The sequence below is a fragment of the Staurois parvus genome, unplaced genomic scaffold (genome assembly GCF_062004578.1).
Source record: "Staurois parvus isolate SC_StPar_1 unplaced genomic scaffold, SC_StPar_1.0 ptg000267l, whole genome shotgun sequence".
Lineage (NCBI taxonomy): Eukaryota > Metazoa > Chordata > Amphibia > Anura > Ranidae > Staurois > Staurois parvus.
In genome coordinates, this window is record NW_028318063.1 from 2,541,955 (window position 1) to 2,564,811 (window position 22,857).

Here is a 22,857-nt window from a genome sequence, read left to right on the forward strand (position 1 = left end):
CACACATAATGAATTGTGTTATTTCATATTGACTCGTAGAGAGCATATCCGTCACATTAGTCTCTTTCCCAGTGAAGCTTACGACGGTAAAGTGATTGTCAAGTTATTTTTTTAAATAAAAAACATCATTTTTACCTGCTCTGTACAGTGGTGTTGCACAGAGCAGCCCTGATCCTCCTCTTCTGGAGTCCCTGACTGGTGCTCCTGGCTTCTCCTCCTTCCCAGTGCCCCCATAGCAAACTGCTTGCTATGAGGGCACTCGTGTGGGCTCGATCTTGTGCTGGACCTCCGCACAGGATTTGATTAATAGCAGCAGGAGGTAATGGCTCTTGCTGCTGCCTCTGAATCCTGGGAGGAGAGAGAGGGCGCAGCGCCACTGCTCTCAGGCACAGCACTGGATCGAGGTAGGGCTCAGCTAAGTGTGATAGGGGCTGACCATGGAATGTTTGTTACCTTAATGCAGAGAATTAGTTTAAGGTAAAAACCTTAAACCTTTACAACCATTTTAAATCCTTATAGCTCATACTTTCAGCAAAAATATATTAACAGAAGTTGATAAATTTGCACTAAAATATACTCAAGATTTCAAATAATTCATACAACCACTTTTCTGTTATATCTATATTATAAAAAAGGTTATAAAATTATATGGTGCTTGCGAGCTACTATGGTAAAGTTAATTACTGTGCATAAATAAATTAGTGAAAATTAAATAAAATAAATTATAGTGGTTCACTGACACTGTGACATATATATATATATATATATATATATATATATATATATATATATATATATATACTCATATGCCTGTGCAAAATGACTAATTAAATATATAATTAGTGTCACGCTCCACACAATTAAATAAAATAAGTGAACAAATTACTAAATATTGCTATTGATGTCTCAGTGAATATTATATGTGACCATATATATAGTGATCCAAATATAAATACAATTGTATATAGTGATAAATCAAAGCTATATTGAATATCAAGAAAAAATATATATGTGCAATAATTGTTATATGTGAATATTCAAAATCAATATATATAATAATAAAGTGTCCAAAAAAGTGTCCAAAAATTATAATATAAAACAATCACAAAAGTGTCCAAAAAAATATAAAAATGAAAAAATAAAAAATCCAATATTGTGTCCACTCCGTGATTATAGTCTGAACAATCAGGTACACCTTTCTTATATATGCTGTCACCTTAAATATAGCCCAACTTGTGATTAGGCTAAAACAGCTTTTTATCCTAAATTGGATAAATGAGGAAATTTCCAGTGATGGTATACTTCCTGGAATAATGATATTGATAATGATATTGCAAGATGTACTACTTCAATTTTCCCTCAGGGGGTCTCTCAGGCACTGATCCTCACATATTCACTGTCGGTGTTATCCTCTGGGAACCTTGCAGCACAGACACAGAGGCCAACCCGGAAATACAAACAATGGATTTGTATTTCTGGGTTGGCCTCTGTACTATATACAATTGTCTTTATACTATATTATATATTTAATTAATATATTAATATCTATCTATAAATATCTAAAAGCTCTTTCATACTTGCACACATCCAAAAATATAATGTATGCCCTAATCTGCCTTGCTGACAAAAATTGGAACACTTTAAAGTGGTTGTTAACCCTCAAATATACCCTTTGAAGTGACTGGCCCCAGGTGATACACAGAGATTAAACAAATCCTCGTACATAAGATGTACCTGTTTATATACAGTCTTCTCTTCTCTGAGTGTTCTATAAAAAAGGGGCAGAGAGCTGAAGTTGCACTCTGCATAACTCAGGGAGGAGAGTTCTGGGAGCTGATTGAAGGGGCAGACCCCTCCACACAGCTTAGGAGAACAGAGCCAAAGCTGTCAATCTGCTGGAGAGCCCTCCCTTGTCACCATTTTTCTCTTGGTGTCAGGAAAACGTGTCAGAAGTGGTTCATGCCGATAGTAGAGGAACGATGCAGACAGAAAAAAAATATAGTCCTTTTAATCGAGTCAGGTACACACTGTACGCTTTGTTCATATTTCATGTCATATTTCATGTCTGAGGTTTACAACCACATTAACTCTATTTACTGGAACCTTTTCACGCAATCTAGCCTGCACAAGGTTTGCAACAGATCTTGCTCTCTTACAGTCAGTTTAGACCGCCCCTATGTAGTGCAGAGGAAGGGGCTCAGCATTAGAATGGCTATTGCTTGCTGCCACATTTCTCTGTCCCTGTATAGTTGCCCTTTTTTCTATAGGCTGCAGAGCCATAGCCACTGTAAACATTGTGGTGGCTCAGTAAAGACTGGACAGCATGAAAAGTTGTTTTGCAGAATGAAAAGAGAGGTTCTATTTTATTATTGACAAAGTTGTCTGGATCGATTTTGTGTTTCAGTTTTGTATGAAATTGTACTTAGCCTTTAAAATTTCCCATGTACTAAGGGGTAAAATATGTGCAAATATTACATGATGCTGTGGGTTCTATCTGCAGAAATGCACTAAGGCTTATCTTATAATGTTTGTGTATATAATCCATTTATTTCCAGTTTAGCTTGAATAGTTAGAAATGAGCTAAAATGTATTGCCCTCTAGCATCTGTCTATGCATGGAAGGGCCTTCTTTGTCCTTAAAATAGTGTGCTAATCTTCTTAACTTGTAAAGGCATGTTAATTACGGTAATCAAGATTGACTTTCAGTTATTAAATTACTCTACTGTTCTTTACATGTACGTTTTCCCTTTTTTAAGGGACATCAATAGTCATAGCATGGTGATTTAAAAACCATTAATGTACTGTATGTACAGGTAACAAAAATCTATATGTAAATGCATCTGTTTTTATTTCTTTTACTAGTCATGTAATATCAGAGTGTACAAAAATAGAAAAGTATACATGCAAATGTTTTTCTTAAAATATGTATTAGTTATAGTATATACAATAGGCAAGTAAACTGGAGTGTTGCAGCATATACAGGTTTTTTATTTTATTTTATTGTACATCAGTTATAAAAACTTCTACTCCCGAGTAGCTGATTTAACCAGTTAAATACAGGGCACTTTTACCCCTTTCCTGCCCTGAGCAGTTTTCAGCTTTCAGCGCTCTCTCACTTTGAATGACAATTGCACAGTCATGCAACGCTGTACCCAAACTAAATTTTTATAATTTTGTTCACACAATTATAGCTTTCTTTTGGTAGTATTTAATCACCATTGGGTTTTTTCTTTTTTGTTGAATTAACTGAAAAAGATCAAAATTTTGAAAAATAACCCACAATTTTGTTTGTTAAAAAAAAAGTTGCATTTTGTTTAAAATTTTGCAAATAAATAATTGTTCATAAATTTAGGCCAAGATGTATTCTGCTACATTTCTTTGGTGAAAATAACCCAAATCAGTATTTGTTATTTAGTCTGTAGGAAAGTTATAGAGTCCACAAACTATGGTATATATCTGACAGCCAGTCTAATTTCTTGAGGTCCAAAAATGTTTTGCAAAGCAGAAAGTAGAAAGTCCGAGTTATTTAGTAAGAGGCGTGGCGAGTTTTTTTTTTTTTTTGAAGTTGTAATTTTTTGTCATAATTTTTTGGAAAATGAAATTAAAAAAAGGTCACATTTTATTTTTGCATACTGTCACTAGTGCAGTACAACATCATCATATAACTGGTGTGGCAGTGATTAGGGACACTTACTGGTGACAGTACCAAAAAATAAATGTTTTATTCAGTTTTTTCTTTTTTGTAATTTATGTAATTTTTTTATGATTTTTTTTTTTTAACACACTGTAACCAGAGCAATACAATGTTACCATAGTAACGTTGTACTACTCTGGGGAAGTGATCAGTATTTTTTTTTTTACACATTATGGCTGCTTATAGCAATGAATTTCATTGCTATAAGCAAGCATTTTTACTGAATGAAATTGTTTCATTCAGTGTGTTTTGTTGTGATTAGCTGTGATTGGCAACAGCTAATCAAATGGTACAGATGGGCTGTGATTGGCCCTTTCTGTACCATGTGTTTACTGTGACTAATCACAGCTAGCAACACAATCGAAGCCATTCATTGTTTACAGTTGTCATGTGATCTGCTGTGATTGGTCACAGTGATCACATGGTGCTGGTACGGTGGTCTGTCATCGGCTGTGACCGGTGGACGCAGGAGGTGACAGATCGTGCCCACAGTCCAGCCGTGCACAAGGTGCGTTTCGGGAGGATGTCACATGACGTCCACCCGGAATGTGGAAAGTCCCGACATTTTACAATAGGCTGGTTGGAAGTGGCTAAACATTATGTTCTGGCATTACCCAAATGTAACCCTGAACCTCACTTCCCCCATTAGAGCATGTCCCAGCATTATTCTTTATTTTACCTTGTTCCTGTAGAAAGAAATGGCTTCCTCTCTCTCACCAGGGGAAGCATCTGGGAGCTTAATTTCTTTTGGGGTAGGAATGATCTCCCACAACTACATATCCCAAGAGCTCTTTTCATACATTGTCCTTCAGGCTACTTGAAATCAGGGCAACAGTATTGTTTTTATAGGAAAAAAAATCAATGAATGCATGTAGAGTAAGACAAAGGGTTGAAGAATGAGCAGAGTTCACAAAGCCCACACCTATATGATGCCAGTAGTGGAAAATGGCAACATTGTAAGCGTCTGCCTGCATATCATACTCGGCACAGGTGTGTGTGTGTGTGTGTGTGTGTGTATATATATATATATATATATATATATATATATATATATATGTGTATGTATGTGTATATATATATATATATATACATACATACATACATACAGTGACTAAATAATTAGCACTTCCGCCTGGCAGTACTAGGGTCGTTGGTTCGAATCCCACCACCTGAGTTTGTATGTTCTCCCTGTGCCTATGTGGGTTTCCACCAGGTCCTTCGGTTTCCTCCCACACTCCAAAGACATGCTGGTGTAGGTTAATTGGCTCTGGTCCAAATTAGCCCTTGTATGTGTATGTATTAGGGACTGATGTGAATGTAACACACACACTCACACACACTCACACACTCACACTCAGAATATTGTGCAAAAGTAAATTTATTTCAGTATTGCAACTTAAAAGGTGAAACTAATATATGAGATAGACTCATTACATGCAAAGCAAGATAGTTCAAGCCGTGATTTGTCATAATTGTGATGATTATGGCTTACACCTCATGAAAACCCCAGATCCACAATCTCAGAAAATGAGAATATTGTGAAAAGGTGCAATATTCTAGGCTCAAAGTGTCCCACTCTAATCAGCTAATTAAGCCATAACACCTTCAAAGGGTTCCTGAGCCTTTAAATGGTCTCTTAGTCTGGTTCAGTAGGAATCACAATCATGGGAAAGACTGCTGACTTGACATTTGTGCAGAAAACCATCACTGACACCCTCCATAAGAAGGGAAAGCCTCAAAAGGTAATTGCAAAAGAAGTTGGATGCTCCCAAAGTGCTGTATCAAAGCACATTAATATAAAGTTATGTGGAAGGGAAAAGTGTGGAAGAAAAAGGTGCACAAGCAGCAGGGATGACAGACCTGGTCTGTTGCTCAGTGGTCCAAAGTCCTCTTTTCTGATGAGAGCAACTTTATTTTATTATTATTATTATACAGTATTTATAAAGCGACAATAGTTCGCTCAGCGCTGTGTATTACAAAGGGGGACAGAACATGTGACAGAACAACAACAATACAATGCAAAACATGAGGGGATCATTTGGAACCCAAGGACCCAGAGTATGGAGGAAGAATGGAGAGGCACACACTGCAAGATGCTTGAAGTCCAGTGTGAAGTTTCCAGTCTGTGTTGATTTGGGGAGCCATGTCATCTGCTGGTGTTGCTCCACTGTGCTTCATTAAGTCCAGGGTCAACACAGCCGTCTACCAGGAGATTTTGGAGCACTTCATGCTTCCTTCCGCAGACGAGCTTTATGGGGATGCTGACGTAATTTTCCAGCAGGGCTTGGCACCTGCCCACACTGCCAAAAACAAGAAAACCTGGTTCAATGAACGGGGGATTACTGTACTGTGAAGAGCTGAAGGCCGCTTTTGAAGCATCCTGGTCTTCCATAACACCTCAGCAGTGCCACAGGCTGATAGCTTCCATGCCACGCCGCATTGAGGCAGTAATTGCTGCAAAAGGGGCCCAAACCAAGTACCGAGTACATATGCCTGGTTATACTTTTCAGAGGTCTGATATTGTTCTATGTACAATCCTTGTTTTATTGATTGCATGTAATCTAATTTTCTGAGATTGTGGATTTGGGGTTTTCATGAGCTGTAAGCCATAATCATCACAATTATGACAAATCACGGCTTGAACTATCTTGCTTTGCATGTAATGAGTCTATCTCATATATTAGTTTCTCATTTTAAGTTGCATTACTGAAATAAATGAACTTTTGCACGATATTGTAATTTTTCGAGTTTCACCTGTGTGTGTGTGCGTGTATATGTGTGTGTGTATGTGTATATATAAATAAAGTGCTGCGTAAATTGATGGTGGTATAGAAGTACCTGTAATAAATATTTCATATAAAAAGGAAAAGGACAGCAAGTATGACAGTTGTTGCAACTATCCAGAAATATGCTTGACTGAGACACTGAGATCTTTTACACAAGTGTGTCATTCATATAATCCCAAGATCTGCAAGCATGTAAAAGCTGGCAGACTGCCAGATGTATTTTCCTTTTAGTTAGCATGATACATGAGAAATATTGGACCTGTGGCCGGGTGTTAAGCACTTGCCGCCCGGCCTATGGTCAAATGACAGCTGGGCGAATACTTCGTCCCTCAGGGAGGGTATCATATGATGTCCTTCCCGGATTGCACAATGCGCGTGCCCGCAGGGTCGCGCTGTGGCTAGATCTGTCACCAGCCGTGTACATGGCGGAAGACAGATCTGTGTACCAGCCCTGTTCCCAGTACCATGTGACCTGCTGTGACCAATCACAGCAGGTCACATGACAGTTGTATACAATGGATGGCTTCCTTTCACGCCATCCACTGTATACAAGTGTGTCTAGCTGTGAATGGTCACAGCGATCACATGCACAGGCTGGACCAATCACAGCCCATCTGTGTCATGTGATTAGCTGTGGCCAATCACAGCTAACCACAACAAAAAAAACCCTGAATGAATCGATTTCATTCAGTTAAATGCTTGCTTATAGCAAAGAAGTTCTTTGCTATAAGCAAGCAAATTGTGTAAAAAAAAAAAAAAATGAAAGCTTATCACTTCCCCAAAGTAGTACAATGTTACTACTTTGGTCATAGCGCAATTTAAAAAAAGAAAAAAGTTTATAAGAAATTAAAAAAAAAATTATCTTTTTTTTTTTTCATATTGTCACCAATCAGTGTCCCTGATCACCGCCACACCAGTTATATGCTGACTCTGTACTGCACTGGTGACAGTATGTAAAAAAAAAATTTGTGAAAATAATTTTTTTTTATTTCATTTTCTGAAAAATTATGACAAAAAAATTACAACTTAAAAAAAAACTCGCCATACCTCTTATGAAATACGTCAGACTGTCTACTTTGCAAAAAGGGGTCATTTGGGGGATATTTGTACTGTTTTGACATTTGGGCTTTAAGAAATTAGATGTCATTATGTCAGGATTGATCAATTTTCAGATCTATCCCATAGTTTGTGAACTCTTTAACCTTCCTACAGACTAAATAATACTCTGTGGGTTATTTTCACCAAAGAAATGTAGCAGAATACATCTTGGATTCTATGAAGAACCATTATTTATTTGCAAACTGTTATAACAGAAACAAAGAAAAACGTGGGTATTTTTTTTAAAAATGTCGGTCTTTTTTTGTTGATTTAGCAAAAAATAAAAACCCCAGTGGTGAATAAATACCACCAAAAGAAAGCTCAAGTTGTGTGAAGAAAATGATAAAATGTTAGTTTGGGTACAGTGTTTCATGACCACGCAATTGTCATTCAAAGTGTGAGAGTGCTGAAATCTGAAAATTGGCCTGGGCAGGAAGGGGGTAAAAGTGCCCGATATTGAAGTGGTTAAACACTAGCTAGCAGGGGTTCCCACTGAGGGTTCCTTCAGTGTGTGGACTGTCACACATCATGATAGCCATTTCTGGCTTCACTGGTCTCTGCGTAGATGCCAAGCTCTCTTGTGCAGTGGTGTGGGTATTTGTTTCTAGGGGAAATCCATGCAGGTCAGAAATAAAATCACTTCCATTTCGAGGAACTGAATGGGGGTCAGTAGCACAAATGGTGAATGAATAAAATATGACTTGTTGATTCTTCTTACATGTATGGGGAAAAAGTGTCCCAACTCTTTATATGTGGTCGTTAGGCTCTGAAATTGGGTAGATTAGTGACTTTAGTAGGTTTCTTATGTGTAAAGTGTGAAGGGCTCTGGTAGCCTATGAGTGGTGGTGCAACTGAAATTAAATTGCCCCCTCAGCAAGCCTTGCAAGTTCATAATTTCTTGAAAAAATGGACAGATCAGAGAATGTTCTGTGTTGTGTGGGCCCTGCACTATGTTTAGTTCTAGCTCTGTCTCATGCAGTTTCTTCAGTAAGGAATTAAGAATTACCCTGACTGAGGACTTAGGGTCAGATTTTGCTGTAGCTACATGGACAGACATGGTTACAGTGCTTACAGGTAATGCCACCTTCCGTACAGGCATGCACGGAATTATCTCTTGCATTGAGATTCCTAAACTGCTTCCAACTGCTTGTTTTCTTACCTCCTCTAGTTCTCAATTTTAGGCCTGCTTAGATGCATTTGGCTAGAGACTCAATTTCTACCTTTGTCAGCAATGTGTAAAATATAGCCCATATGTTGCTCTGTTAAGGTGTTGGAGACCTTAATAATGCTGAGCTGGAAGGCACGATGCCTCATGGAAGGAAAGGGGCATGGATTAGCAAAGTGAGTGTGCCTGTCTCGGACTGAAGTTTCTGTCAGTGGGAGCAATATGTTGACTAGTTTGATCTTTTCTCCTCTGTTGCAGCTGGGGCAAGAAGTCACATGGGTGTTAGTTTGCCGGAATCCCTATCATCTGCCCTTGTACTCTAAAAAGAGAGAAAACTGAGACGGTTGATGCGACGTGAGTCTTTCTGCCTTTTGGGCATAGACTCCTCCGGCTGGTAAAGCTGCCGGATTCCTTTCGACTCTATAGCTAGGCCAGGCTCCCTTTCATTTCTGTTTTATTTTTCCATTGTATTTTTATTCTTCCAGCCTAAGTATTGCTTCTTGTTACATTTTCAGTTTTTATGCTAAGCATGACTTTGGTTGCACGTAGACAGGAAGATCTCTCAGGAAAGCAGTCAGTTGGTGAGGTTTGCCTTTCCTAGTAGCAGTTGTACAAGTGCTACTCTTTTATCTTTCTTGAAGTTTGGCTATAGTACAGAGCTGGAGAATGGATTATAGAAGAGGGAAGAAAATTGTATATTGGTTCAATCACATCTTTATCATCTCCCTATTACTGTATTCAGGTTACATCTTCTACAATTATAATTGGGCAATCTATGGTTGACATAACTGGAACCTTTCGTATTACTGGCAACTACTAGACAAAAAGTCCAATATTAGGAAATTATCTCTTACCACTATAAAAAAAATTTTTTCAGCTCTGATAAATTTGTAAACTGATAAAATTATATGCTATAGAATAATAGAAATGGATTAGAACTACAACCTCAGAGATCAGGTCTGCAGTCTGTTCTCTTTAATGCACTACAAATCAAGTGTTTGCTGAGCATCTGCATTTGACTTTTCAGCTTGGTATAATTGTGCATGAGTGCTTGCTTCCTTTGTAGAGCTTATGTGTACTTGCATCTGTAAATGTCATGATTTGCCCTTTATGTATAAACTAGATTGCAGTTTTGATTTACCAGTTAATTATACTTACACATTCTGCATTTTCTTACACTTTCTTACTTATCATGCATATATAATTAAACTTTATTTATTTATTTTTTTGCAAAGATACACGTGAAAGCACATTTTGACTATGATCCTACTGATGACCCATATGTGCCATGCCGGGAACTGGGTCTATCCTTCCAGAAAGGAGATATTCTTCATATCATCAGCCAGGATGACCCAAATTGGTGGCAGGCTTACAGGGATGGAGATGAAGATAATCAGCCTCTTGCAGGGCTTGTGCCAGGTAATGTTTTGTTTAGGAATGCCTTTAGGAATTTGGTGATGGCTTCATAAACTATATACCTTACCACAAACCTGTTTATCATCTATATAGATGTAGTACTATCCCAGATAGGTGCTAGGTTTAGATAGATTTAGTTTGTATTTTGATAGGTAAAGTTAGTTGTCACAGTGTAGTTGTAATTGTTGCGAGGTAAAAGCATAACTTGCACACTGCAAGCATAATCAGTGCTGCTGTGTTCTGCTAGTTAGGTTTGTTCAGTTTGATCAGGTGCAGCCAAGCTGATAACTCCCTCTGAATCCAGAAGGCTTGAGTAGCTTCTGTAAAATGTGTGGAGCTATGCTGATGGCAACATGAATATTGATACAGCCCTGGCCTATCCCAGAGAGAGGTTCTGAGGGCATGCTGGGTAACTGTATATATTCAGTGAGCAAACTGGGCTCTGTGTCTTTCCTGTATAGAATTGTTTCAGCCTGTAGAGGGCATGCTGCCCTCCCAGGCAATACTGCTTTTTCTACTGCCTTAAGCCTCAGGTGGGTGACCTGATGTCCTGAATGCTGAGATCTGTGTTCTGCTAAGGCTGACTGAGGGGCTATCGATTGAAAATCTGGTCTGATATGATGGAGGAAGGCAACCGTCTCTTCTTGGGCCTTGTGAGTACAGACACCCCTAAAGGATCTTGGAGACTGTGTGCTACTTAACCACATCTGGTGCAGGTCTAGCTAAAGAGGACATCAGCTGTTGTTCCAAAGAGCTTTGTCCACTTAATTTCCTATCTAAAAGGACTCTGTTCTAGTTCAGCCTTTTTCAACAAAGGTGCCTTCTGGGTTCTTCAGGGGTGCCTTGGAAAAATTGCTCCAAATTCCCCAAAAACTGTAAATGAGACAGCAAGTGGATTAAGCCTGCCTTTTTGTTACACAAACCACAAGTTTGTATTGTGCAGCATTACAACCTTGGGCACTGTGGGGGGCCAGCCGTTGGCATCCTAACAACCGATGATGTAATTTGTTGATAAGGAAGACGTCAGTCACCTGAATACCAATTTACCACTTTCTAGCCCCTCTCCATCAGCACTGTGGTCACTTTAGCTGAGTGAGGGAGAACAGGAACGGTCGAATATATGTGCAAAGGTGCAATAGCTTTGAAAGAATAAACCACTTCTAATGTTGGGTGTCCTACTTGTGTGGATGTTGCTGCGTTACAAAAAATGATTTGTTTCGTTCTTTACATTTTAGAATGGGGTGCCTCGAGATTGTGTGGGATCTTAAAGGGTGCCTTGACTGAAAAATGGTTGAGAAACACTGCTCTAGTTTGCGACTACTAATTTTACTACTACTACAACTGCTGCCTTAAAGCTGAAGTCTATTGTTTGTTTTAAGCACGGACTTCGTCTTAGCTTATTCAAAAGAATACCTTATGTCCTCAACTGTACATAGTTTCTGTTTTTGGAGTATCCCACTTATTTCCACATCCCTATCAAAGTTTTCCAAAAATAAAACAACACCCCTCAATTGGTCATTGAACAAACGTGTGAATGAGCCTATGTGCCTGGCTGTGGGGCAAAGCTTTTCAGGAACATCTGGACAGCATTCGTGCGGCTCCCACAGGAGTAGCACTACGTATATTATAGTCATGTAAAAAAAAGAAACTACGTACACCCCAGGAAAACTCTTCTTTTCGCTTTCTTTCCTTTTTTTTGTTACATATTTGAACAAACATTAGATCATCTTTTAAATAATGTCTACAGAAAAGGTGATAGACACTGACACATAAAATTGTCAATGCTGTATTAATTCTTGGATTTATCTAATGGTAAACATATACCCTACATTTGCCACTACTTCAAAATCCTTGAAATTGGCATCTACTGTTGCAGAATAGGTGACAATAATAAGAACCTTAAAAGATAGTGTATAGTTGGAAACTGTCTTATTAAAACCTTGGATATCTAGGGTCTGGTGTTCTCTTTGCTATTTACAAGTGTGGTGTCATTATTATTATTGTACAGGATTTATATAGCGCCAGCATTTTGCTCAGCGCTGTACAATATAAAGGGAGACCATACAGTTCAATACAAGAGGGATAGGAGGGCCCTGCTCCTTGAAGCTTACAATCTAGTCGTCATGCCTAGATCAAAAAAGAGCGATCTAAGATCTATAGAAAGAAGTTTATGGTTGGCCAAGAGTATGACAAGGAATTTAAAAAGATAGTCAAATTATTTGAAAGTAAGTTTTCCACTGTAAAGAAAATAATCCTCAAGTGGCATACATGTCAAACTAATACAAACTTGTCCAGGACTGGGCAGCCCAGCAAATTTAGCCCAAGAGCTAACCATTTTGTTTCTATTGATGTATTAAATCAGTCACAGTGCCAGCCTGTAAAAAAAAAAAAACTATAGCAGCTGGGAGATAAAATTATCTTAATGTGTTTGTGTTTTAGGAATATTTGTCCTCCTTGTGTTCCCGGAGCAGAGGATGGAGCAGCAAAGGGTTAGATTAATGAACGTTTGTTTACTAATTCACTCTGTGGAAAAATTAACATGGAAGTGCTCAGCTCTGAGCACTTTCGGGATCCGAGCCCTTGGCTCCTGATGCTTTCAATCAAATGCAGTGAAAAGGGATTTGTGGGGTGGGGCCACGCTGTGCAGTATTGTGTGCATTAATAGATGCACACAGTGCTGCTCGGGATTAAGCCATCACAAGTGCCCCCATTGCAAAGTGGTTCTGGAAGAGAAGCCAAGGGGGACTCCAGAAGAGGAGGACTGAGGCTGCTCTGTGCAAAAACCAAAAAAATTATTAAAAAGAACCTTTGCAATCACTTTAACTCTGAATTAATTACCTGTAAAGGCTTTTGAATTGTCATCGATAGACTGTTTGGGGTACCATAGTTTTTTGCCATTTTACTGGCACCTGCAGCTTTGAGTTAATCCTCTGCAGTATATAAAAAGGCATTTTGATCCTGTTTTCTCTGCCTCTTCTCTTGTTCAAATGTCCATGTCTTATCTCCTGATAACCTCCTGACAGACCATAGCCACATGCACATCCTCAGTTTAGTGTGTATTGCTAGAAAGGTTTTTTCTTTTCTTGGAAGAGTGCATGTGATCAGCACAGGGCCAATCAGCACTGTCCAGACAGAGGGTTAGGGGTTTTGCATCCTCCTACAGCAGAAAGAAAACTCCTCTTACAAGCTTTAACCAGTGCTCGGCTTGACACTGATAGAATTCAGAAGACTGCTCTAACTGCTGATGAGAAAAGGTAATTAGCAGTTTATATTTACAAAAATAATTGCACTTCCATTTTTTGTATACTGTGGGAGAGCAGATATAGTGAATGCAGGGTCCTAGATTTAGTAACACTTTAATGCCTAAAATGTTATGTTGAAAATGCATGGAAGAAAATAATTTTGGCAGTGAAGAGGGCAATGCTAAAACTCTTGAGGAATCTTACATTTTGGCACTGATTTGCATTGCCCGACAAATAAAGTTCAAAACATTAACAATAACATATAAAGCCATTTATAACTCTGCCCCAAATTACATCACCAGTCTTGTCTCCAAATATCACCCAAACCATACTCTCCGCTCCTCGCACAACCTCCTACTCTCTAGCTCCCTTGTCTCCTCCTCCCATGCTCGTCTCCAGGACTTCTCCAGAGCTTCCCCAATCCTCTGGGACTCACTACCCCAATTTATCAGACGATCGCCTACTCTGCTCACTTTTAGGCGATCTCTGAAAACCTATCTCTTCAGGAAAGCCTATCCTGCCCTCAGCTAATAATGGAATCTTCTACTCCTACCAGTCCATCCCCCACAGTTACTTTTTGTACCACTAGCCCCTCCCTCTTAGAATGTAAGCTCCAAGGAGCAGGGCCCTCCTAACCCTCTTGTATTGCACTGTATTGTTGCGGTATTGTCTCCCATTATATTGTACAGCGCTGAGCAAACTGTTGGCGCTATATAAATCCTGTAAAATAATTTGCTGATTCAGGGCCTGGGCAGTCTACAGTCTTCAGGTTAACTATGAATTGTGCATCATATGTGCTTGATCAGAATGTGATACCATGGGGTGTGGCCAAGCGGCTGATGTGAGAATACACTGAGCCTTTAGCTGCTGCCAAAACTCTGCTTACTATCAGCTCTATAGCTTCCTTCAAGCTACTTTACATGGTGCTTTGGGCTTCTCCGTCTTCCAGGCCACCCTGTTGCGGCGTCCCATGACTAGCGCTATGAATAGAAGGAACAGAGAAGAGGCCGAGCGCTGGTCTGGAATGGCCAAGATGGCGCCGACCTGCTCTCTCCTCGTGCTCCACAGGATAGAAGCAAGGAAGCCGGAGCGCAGCTGGAGCTGTTTGCCCGTGTGCCCACTGAGGAGCAACAGAAACATGAGGCTTCCGCCTCAGCCATGGAGCTGCCAGGTGACCCATCCGTGCTGACTACTGGCGAGTCCTTCTTCTAGGCCCTACATACCAACACCGGGGGCAACGGGAGACATGCACAGCTTGATGCAAGGAGGAGTGATTGGGCTGAAGAGACACCTGCTGCACTGTGGGATTTCCCTCCTGAACCCACTCTCTGCAATACTTCACTGACTGCTCTTAATACTCAGTTCCAGCTCCTTAGAGAAGATATAGTGCTTATCTGCCATGATGTTCAAAAAGGAAGGCACTGGAAGGCAGAGTGAGTTCCATGGAGGATGATGCTACTAATATAGTTCAATGTCATGCTAATCGAATTGCTGACATGAGGAACCACCTACAGAGAAATAACGTCAGGATTTTAGACCTGCCCAAAAAAATTGATGGCTGCAATCCCACTGCTTATATCGAGCAGTGGTTACTGGATACCTTTAACAAGAAGAATTTTACACCATTCTTATGCTAGAGGAGCCAGCACTCTGATCTCGAGTAAGGTGCATTTTGACAAGCAATAACAGATCCTACTAGGCGATATGTCTTTTTAGCCTGTTCTGCTGATCATTTTCATTGTCTGCTAGGAAATATCTATGTGCCACCCCCTACAGTAGTTAACTACTCAGGGTGATAGCTACCTTGTTACCTTTCTGGTAGTAGGGGACTTTAATGTCATGTGTAATCCTTGTGTGGATCGTAGCCCAGTGGGATCACAAACCGAGACCCCTTTTTATCACCAGTTTACTGAATTGAGCCTTTGGGATATTTGGAGGCTGCATAATCCCACAGCCCTTCAATACTCATGGTGTTCTAGTACGTATCAGTTTCTTTCTTGAATAGATTTGGCCTTGGGGTCTGACCTTATCATACCCTATGTCATTGATATTTCTTACTGACCCAGGGGTTTATCAGATCACTCCCCCTAGTACTTAAACTCCAAATTTCCCATTCATGTAATCATACTTATTGGAGAGTTAGTCCCTTCTGGTTACAAGTGCTTCCGCGGAGTAATGCTATACAGGGATACCTTACTGATTTTTTTCCGACTTAATAAAGGGACAGCCTCCCCACTTGGTGTGTGGGATGCCATGAAAGCGTACTTGTGAGGGCTGCTGCTTAAAAAAATGAGTGTTTGGGAAGGCAGATAGTAAGCAATTTTATACCAAATGTCAATACTTTGCTGATGGTGAAAACACTGGCCACTTACTGGCGGTTATTGCTGGATCTCAATAACGCTTCTGGGGCACTTACACAGGATCCAAAAGAAATTATTGGAGCGTTTCACTCCTTTTTACAAAGATTTGTATTGCAGTAAGGTACTATATTCACCACATTTATTATCTGAAATTTTTAGATGCCCTCAAGCTCCTTCTCTTAACTGTGTCTGATGGGAAGCTCCTGAACTCCCCCATTACACTTGAAGAATTGGACAAAGCAGTAGCCGAGACAAGGCCCCAGGGTTAGATGGCCTACCTTCTGAAATTTAGAAACGCTTCTGGGACATCTTATTACCGGAACTATTGGAGGTGTTAAACTCAGCTTTCGATCTCCACTGTCTGCCAGAGTCTATGAATGTGGCGGGTATCATTGTGCTTACAAAATCTGGAAAAGGGTGTTTGCTCTCTGATTCCTACTGTTCAATTTCTTTACTGCACTAGGACATTAAGATTCTCGCAAAAGTGATGGCCAATCACTTGGGTAAGGTTATGCAATACCTGATCCACAACGACCAATCGGGATTTATACCCATCAGATCAACGGCTGTTAATATCCGTAGATTATTTTTAAACCAACAATTACCCTCTATAATATGGTCCATAGGGCCATCTTATTGCTGGATGCGGCCAAAGCGTTTGATAGCATCGAGTGGCCCTATCTATGGGAAGGTATTAAGCCTCTTTGGCTTGGGAGACCACTTTATTAGTTGGGAGATTAATGGATCACATGGCCATCCTGTATTCGAACACCAGTCTGTTTTAGAAAGGAAAATTTGGAGATAAAATCACTCTCTATGCTGACGATGCCCTACTCTTTTTGGGCGATACTGACGGGTCCCATTCTTCTCTTATGTCTACTATTACTATATTTGGATCCTTTTTAGGATCGTAATTTACTGGTACAAATCAGTACTTCTCCCCTTAGATGGTCAGCAGGTGGAGATCCCCCAGGTGCCCAACAAATAAAAATTGTCTCGGCCTTAAAATTTCTAGGAGTCTGGGTACACCGGAGGGTACAACATTATTTGAAACATAATCTGCATCTATTGTTGGAGAAATTTAAAACTAAGAGTAAGGTGTAGTGTAAACTCCCATTGTCTGTTGTGGGTCACACAGACCTCATTAAAATGATCTGGGCTCGCCAGCCGTTCTGTATTTTACACAATTCATAGATATGGGTAACATAAAGTGGTTTAAGTAAATTTACTCTCTTTATTGAAATTTGATTTGAAAGGGAATACAACCCAGAATTCGATTTCACATTTTACAGCTGCCTAAGGATGGGGGAGGACTGGCGGTCCCATCTGCCAAACTGTATTTCCTAGCAGCCCAGCTACATCTTTTCGAAACAAATATCACCTGATTGCCCAACTGGACACGGGTGGGTTTTGAAGCTGCTCACAATACCCTTCACTGATACTTATGGCTAATGTATGGAATGAAATTAAGCGACCTATGAGATACGATGGCATCTCTAGATACCACCCCATTTGGGAAGGGAGAAGACTGAATGAGCTAGGCAAACTGCAGGGTTTTGCAGGATGGTCCTCTAGAACGGTCCTCTTTTTATACCAGCTGTACAATAATAACCAGCTGAGGTCCTTTAAAGATTTACATGAGGAATTTAACATCTCATCTTGCTGATTTTTTCAGTATCTTTAGATACGTCATGCCCTTGCTGTTCAAGCCAAGTCAACAGTATTTATGTTGATCCCGACCCCACTTATTGACTAATTAGCAACCTCCACTAATAAGAAGGGTCTTATTTTATATAAATCTCTCTTGGTTAACGCTCAGGGTAACTTGCAGTTACTGGGAAGATGTGAATGGTCAACAGATATATCCACTTTAGACGGGGAGCTTTGGCGCTCAATTTTGGAACAGGTCCCCTTGGTATCTATCTCTCCTACTTGGAGATATTCACAACTTTTTCTAATTCATAGGGCTCACAGAACACCCCGCAGGTTGTTTAAGTGGCACTGCAGAGAGACCCCGAATTGCCCTCCATGTGGGGGAGCACCTGCAGACCATCTACGTATATTTTGGAAATGCTTCAAGCTAGTGCACTACTGGAGTGTTGTCCTTCACAATATTAATCAAGCATTTCAAGTGGCTTTGAATAATGATCCTATGACATGTGTACTAGGGTTCCTTGATGAAGTATATATGTCCCAGGCCAGAATCGCTATTACTAGACTTTTTTTCTGGCATGTAAATGTAAATTATTAAAATGGCTTACACCCACACCCCCTACATTTGAAGAATGGTGGACAAATTTTAATTCTAACTTGATGGAAGAGGAACATATCCTGAAGAAGTGAGGTACTCCCTTCAAATTTAATAAGATCTGGGATCCATGGTTTCAAACTCCAGGCTCACCCCCCTTATCTCTTGTGTCCCTGTGCATTCTACAATGCTTGTTGATTTAGAACTATGGTGTCTGTTCGGAGTTATACTTTTACTAGAGTAACAGAATTATATGGTGATGCCCTTTGGTAGGAAGGCAAGACTGATGGGAGCATGACTTGCTTTTTTTCGCTTGTATGCTTCATACTGTAGTGGTCTCTAAGCTATGTTTAAGAGGGTTGTATAAATGTTCTATACCTCACTTTAGATATGAGAAGTCTAAGTGTATTCCGTTCCGTTACTATGTATCAACTTTCATGCCTTGGAATGCTGTATCAGTACTATTGCTTCCTCAGAATTTATCTGATACCGTGTGTGTAAGAATATTATTGTCTCTCATGGGGAGTCAAATGTCAGATTGTATGATTATATTTTTTCGTTGGTTTGGTTTTGTGGCTTGTAAACTGTTAAAACCTCCAATAAAAAAGTAATTGGGAGAAAAAGAATGTGATACCTTTTATCTGAAAGTTAAAATTGAACCAGAAGTGGATTTCTTTACACAATAATGGACTGAAGCACACTAACAAATCCAGAAGAATTTTAAACGGGCAGTTTATGCAATGAAACCTACACACATATTGCAAGTAAAGGAATTTTGCATGAAGGAGTGGTCAAAAAGTGGTCAATGGCTGAGACTGGTGGGAATTTATGCAAAATGTCAACAAGAATTAATTTCTGCTAAAGTGGTCACTGCCAGCTTTTGAGGAGGCCATTGGTGTATTTTCTACTCCCACGTTTTACTTGTTTGATGACTTAATGATTCAAAAGTCCTGTATTTTATTTGTGTATCACCTTTATCTGTAGGCACTATTTTGAATGAAGATCTAAAGTTTGCCTGTTGAAATATATTTCCATGGGGTGTACTTCCTTTTTCAAATGACTCTATACTTCTAAAATTATTGTATTTACGTTAGCATTGTCATCAATTGATCACCATTTTTTGCATTTTAGTCTAGCAGAATTATTATTCTCTGGTTATTGAAATTAAAAGATCAGTGAAAATGCAGAGAGGGAGATTTATTAAAACTGAAGCAGCAAGAATCTGGAGCAGGTGTGCATTGCAAGCTTCTGTCTTTCAGTTTCTAAGTGTAAAGTGGTTGTAAACCTCAGACATGAAATTTGAACAAGGCATATCCCTTTAGTAATTGGTGTACCGAAATTAAAGTTACGGTGCCGAAACCGATACTAAAAATTCTGAATGTACGTGGCCGAAAACCGAAATGTCTGCGTGTGTGGGGAGGCTCACATTTTTTTCTTACTTTTAATGTGTATTTCTATTGATTTATTTTAACTTGTGATTTTATTTCTATCACGTAGGGGACCAATATGAGTGACAGGTCCGCTTTGTGGGGGGGTCAGTGTGTGCAAGGAAGGGGCAGGAAAGGAGCAGTGCATACATTGAGGGAGCAGTGTATACACTCAGGCTCCCTCACTGGCTGCCACTATGTCAGTGCTGGTTTTTAAAAAACGCAGTTTTTTTTTTGTGTTTTTTTGGTTTTTTTTCCCTTCATTATAGCCCCAAGAAGAAGCTGTTATTCACACTGCCGCTAAAGGCAACAAAGGGGCGACTCAGCCCCTTTATTTCCTTTAGCAGTGGAGAGATTAACTTCTTGGAGTTTTAGTGAAGGAAAAAAAAAGCAGGTAATTATATTTAAAAACCGGCAGTGACATTTAGCGGTAGCTCACTGTGTGTGTACACTGCTCCTCTCCTGCATTTAAATGTCCCCCCTCTACCATCTCCCCCAAATCTGCAGTACACACAGCCCCCCGTATTGGCACCTGTATCGGATACATTTTTCCTATCAGCAAAATGCCGACAGGGCTATTTTCGGCTGACACAGCCTGTTCCTCGGTGTTGTGTGAAGAGGTTTGTCAGCCAAATTGCCTCCTGCTACAGCCATATATTCCAAATTTTGGCTCATCAGTCCAGAGCATCTGCTGCCATTTTTATGCACCCCAGTTCCTATGTTCTTGTACATAGAACATGGAAACAAGGCAAACAGACTCAATTATGCATGAAAACAAAGGTATTGTGGTGCAGAAAAAATGCACCAGGTGCCCTGGACTGATGAGCCAAAATTTGAAATATTTGGCTGTAGCAGGAGAAAGTTTGTCCTCTGAAGGGCTGGAGAGCAGTACAATGAGTGCTTGCAGGCAACACTAAAGCATGATGAAGGTTCCTTGCACGTTTGGGACTGCATTTCTGCAAATGGAGTTTGAGATTTGGTCAGGATCGATGATGTCCTTAATACTGAGAAATACAGGGAAATACTTATCCATCATGCCATACCACCATAGAGGTGTGTGATTGGTCCCAAAGTTATTCTGCAGGAGGACAACGACCCCAAACATATAGCCAACGTCGTTATGAACTATCTTCAGCATAAAGAAGAACAAGGAGTCTTGGAAGTGATGGTTTGGCTTCCACAGAGCCCTGTTCTCAACATTATGGAGTCTGTCTGGGATTACATGAAGAGACAGAAGGATTTTAGACAGCCTTCATCCACAGAAGATATGTAGCTCTCCAACATGTTAGGAGAAATCTACCTGCCGAGTTCCTTCAAAAACTCAGTGTACCTAGAAGAATTGATGTAGTTTTGAAGGCAAAGGGTGGTCACACCAGATATTGATTTAATTTGTATTTATCTTCTGTTCATTTGCTTTCCATTTGGTAATTGATAAAAATAAACTATTAACATTTCTATTTCATTCATTCTGTTGATGTGACACGGGGAGTTATATATATTTATATTATATTTATATATATCTATATATTTCATTTGCATACAGTGTTTGAATTACGGAGTAATTGCCAGTCAGACTATCACAGCACTGAATAATTGCCTGATAATGAAGGTTTATTTCTCTCTGGTATACAAGTTGTTAAAGTGTTTGTAAACTGTAACAATGACTTGCTCCCTTTTGGTCAGTTAACTATACCATCAAAGTCAAAGGTCCCCTTTATGACAAAACTGCCTATGTAGGTAAGGGGTGCCTGTCAGTAAAAACAGACTTTGCGGCTTTGACCAAAGTTGAATAATGCTCTTGCTATAGGTGTAGGCCATTCACATACTTCATGAAACCTGACTGAAAAATTCACAGAGATTACATTTTTTTTGTTTTCAAACCATTTTTTACTTATTTATTTCACAGCTTTGCATGTCAGTCTGAGAATTTTTTTTTTTTTTTTTCGGTTTCACAGGGAAAAGTTTCCAACAGCAGAGAGAAGCAATGAAGCAAACAATAGAAGAGGATAAAGAGCCTGAAAAATCAGGTAAATGTAAAAAATAGTACTTCCATGCCAGTTTGTCAAGTGTCTTATATTACATGTAAGATCTTTTGAGCAATTTTTAGAGTCAGTCTGGTGTTAATTTTTTTAATGTGTGTGAATATTTTAAAAATTAATCTGTTGATTATGCATGTACATGGTCCAGCCACATTTTCATTACATATGCAGGCTTTTTTTCCAGCTTTGCAATGCTACACAATAGTTCTGCTTTACTGCTGCTCCTCAGTGCCTACTTGTTGAAAATAATTCACTCTCTGACCAATATCAGCAGATTATGGGTGCAATGCCTGGGTCCTGTACTGGCAGGCAGATACAGAATGGCTGGAAGAATCGTTGAACTACAAGAGCGTTCACCAGCGCCCATGCAGTTTATTGAGAACTAAAAGCCGTCTGCCACACTGTTTACATATTACACCCTAAAAATGAATGTAACCTGTAACATGCTCCTAAGGTAAACTTCTCCTTTAAATTAAAAGATAAACCGAGAGAGTTGGTGATCTGTTAGGGTTATAGAAGGTAGACCTAAATCTTCCTACCATAATCTGAGAGGGAGAACTGGTGTAATTATTCAAATTGCTGGCATCTACAGAAAATAGAACCCAATTTCAGCTTAAAAAATGTTTTTGGAAAAGCTGGCAAGGTTTGGATCCGCTGTCAATTTTTTTTACTGTTGTCTATGTACTCATTTGAGAGTTTTCCCCTCACTTCCTGCTCACTTCCATGAAAAGGGGTCAGAATGATGAGAAATCTCTCCAGTGATGATAGACAGCAACGGAAGCTTTTTATTTTAGTAGAATTGGGAAAGGTTAGAACCTTTTGTTAGGTTTTATTACCTGTGCCTGCTCTTGTGACCCATCCTCCCTTGTGCTTCATTGCTTCATATCCTCATATCACAGGCATTTGGCTTTCAAGTTAAAAGGTATTATTCTCCTTGCAGGAAAATTGTGGTGTGCAAAGAAGAACAAAAAAAAGAGAAAAAAGGTGTTATATAATGCCAACAAGAATGATGGTAAGCATGAAATTATTTTAAACCTTTAATAATATTTTTTTTTCATTGGGTGCCATTATTCTTGGAATAAAGTCTTAAGGGTAATTTGACTTTAAAAATGAAAGTCATACCTCTCAGCCCACGTCTGCCAATTCAGCACTCCATACACAGCCCCAAAAGCTGTGTAGCAAATAATGCTGGCAATTGCAAGCTGAGATTTGTCAACTCGTGATCATACTGACCAATGAGAAATCACTTCCTCCGATACGGAAATGGCGATTCTCATTGGTCAGCGCGGTCAGACCAATCGCCATTGCCAGCATTTTCCTGATAGAAAAACTCTGGGCTATGTATGGATCATTAAATCGGCAAACGTGGGCGACTCTGAACTT

General features: G+C 39.6%; 1 protein-coding gene across 1 annotated transcript in view; it reads left to right on the forward strand.

Annotated features, from left to right (window-relative positions):
* The window catches only part of PALS1 (protein associated with LIN7 1, MAGUK p55 family member), a 197,850-nt gene that overhangs the window by 121,272 nt on the left and 53,721 nt on the right, over positions 1-22,857 (forward strand). The window contains exons 8-10 of the mRNA XM_089681487.1: positions 9,978-10,161; positions 21,391-21,462; positions 22,415-22,486. Of these exons, the coding sequence (XP_089537613.1) occupies positions 9,978-10,161; positions 21,391-21,462; positions 22,415-22,486 (328 nt within the window). The remainder of the gene's footprint in view (positions 1-9,977; positions 10,162-21,390; positions 21,463-22,414; positions 22,487-22,857) is intronic.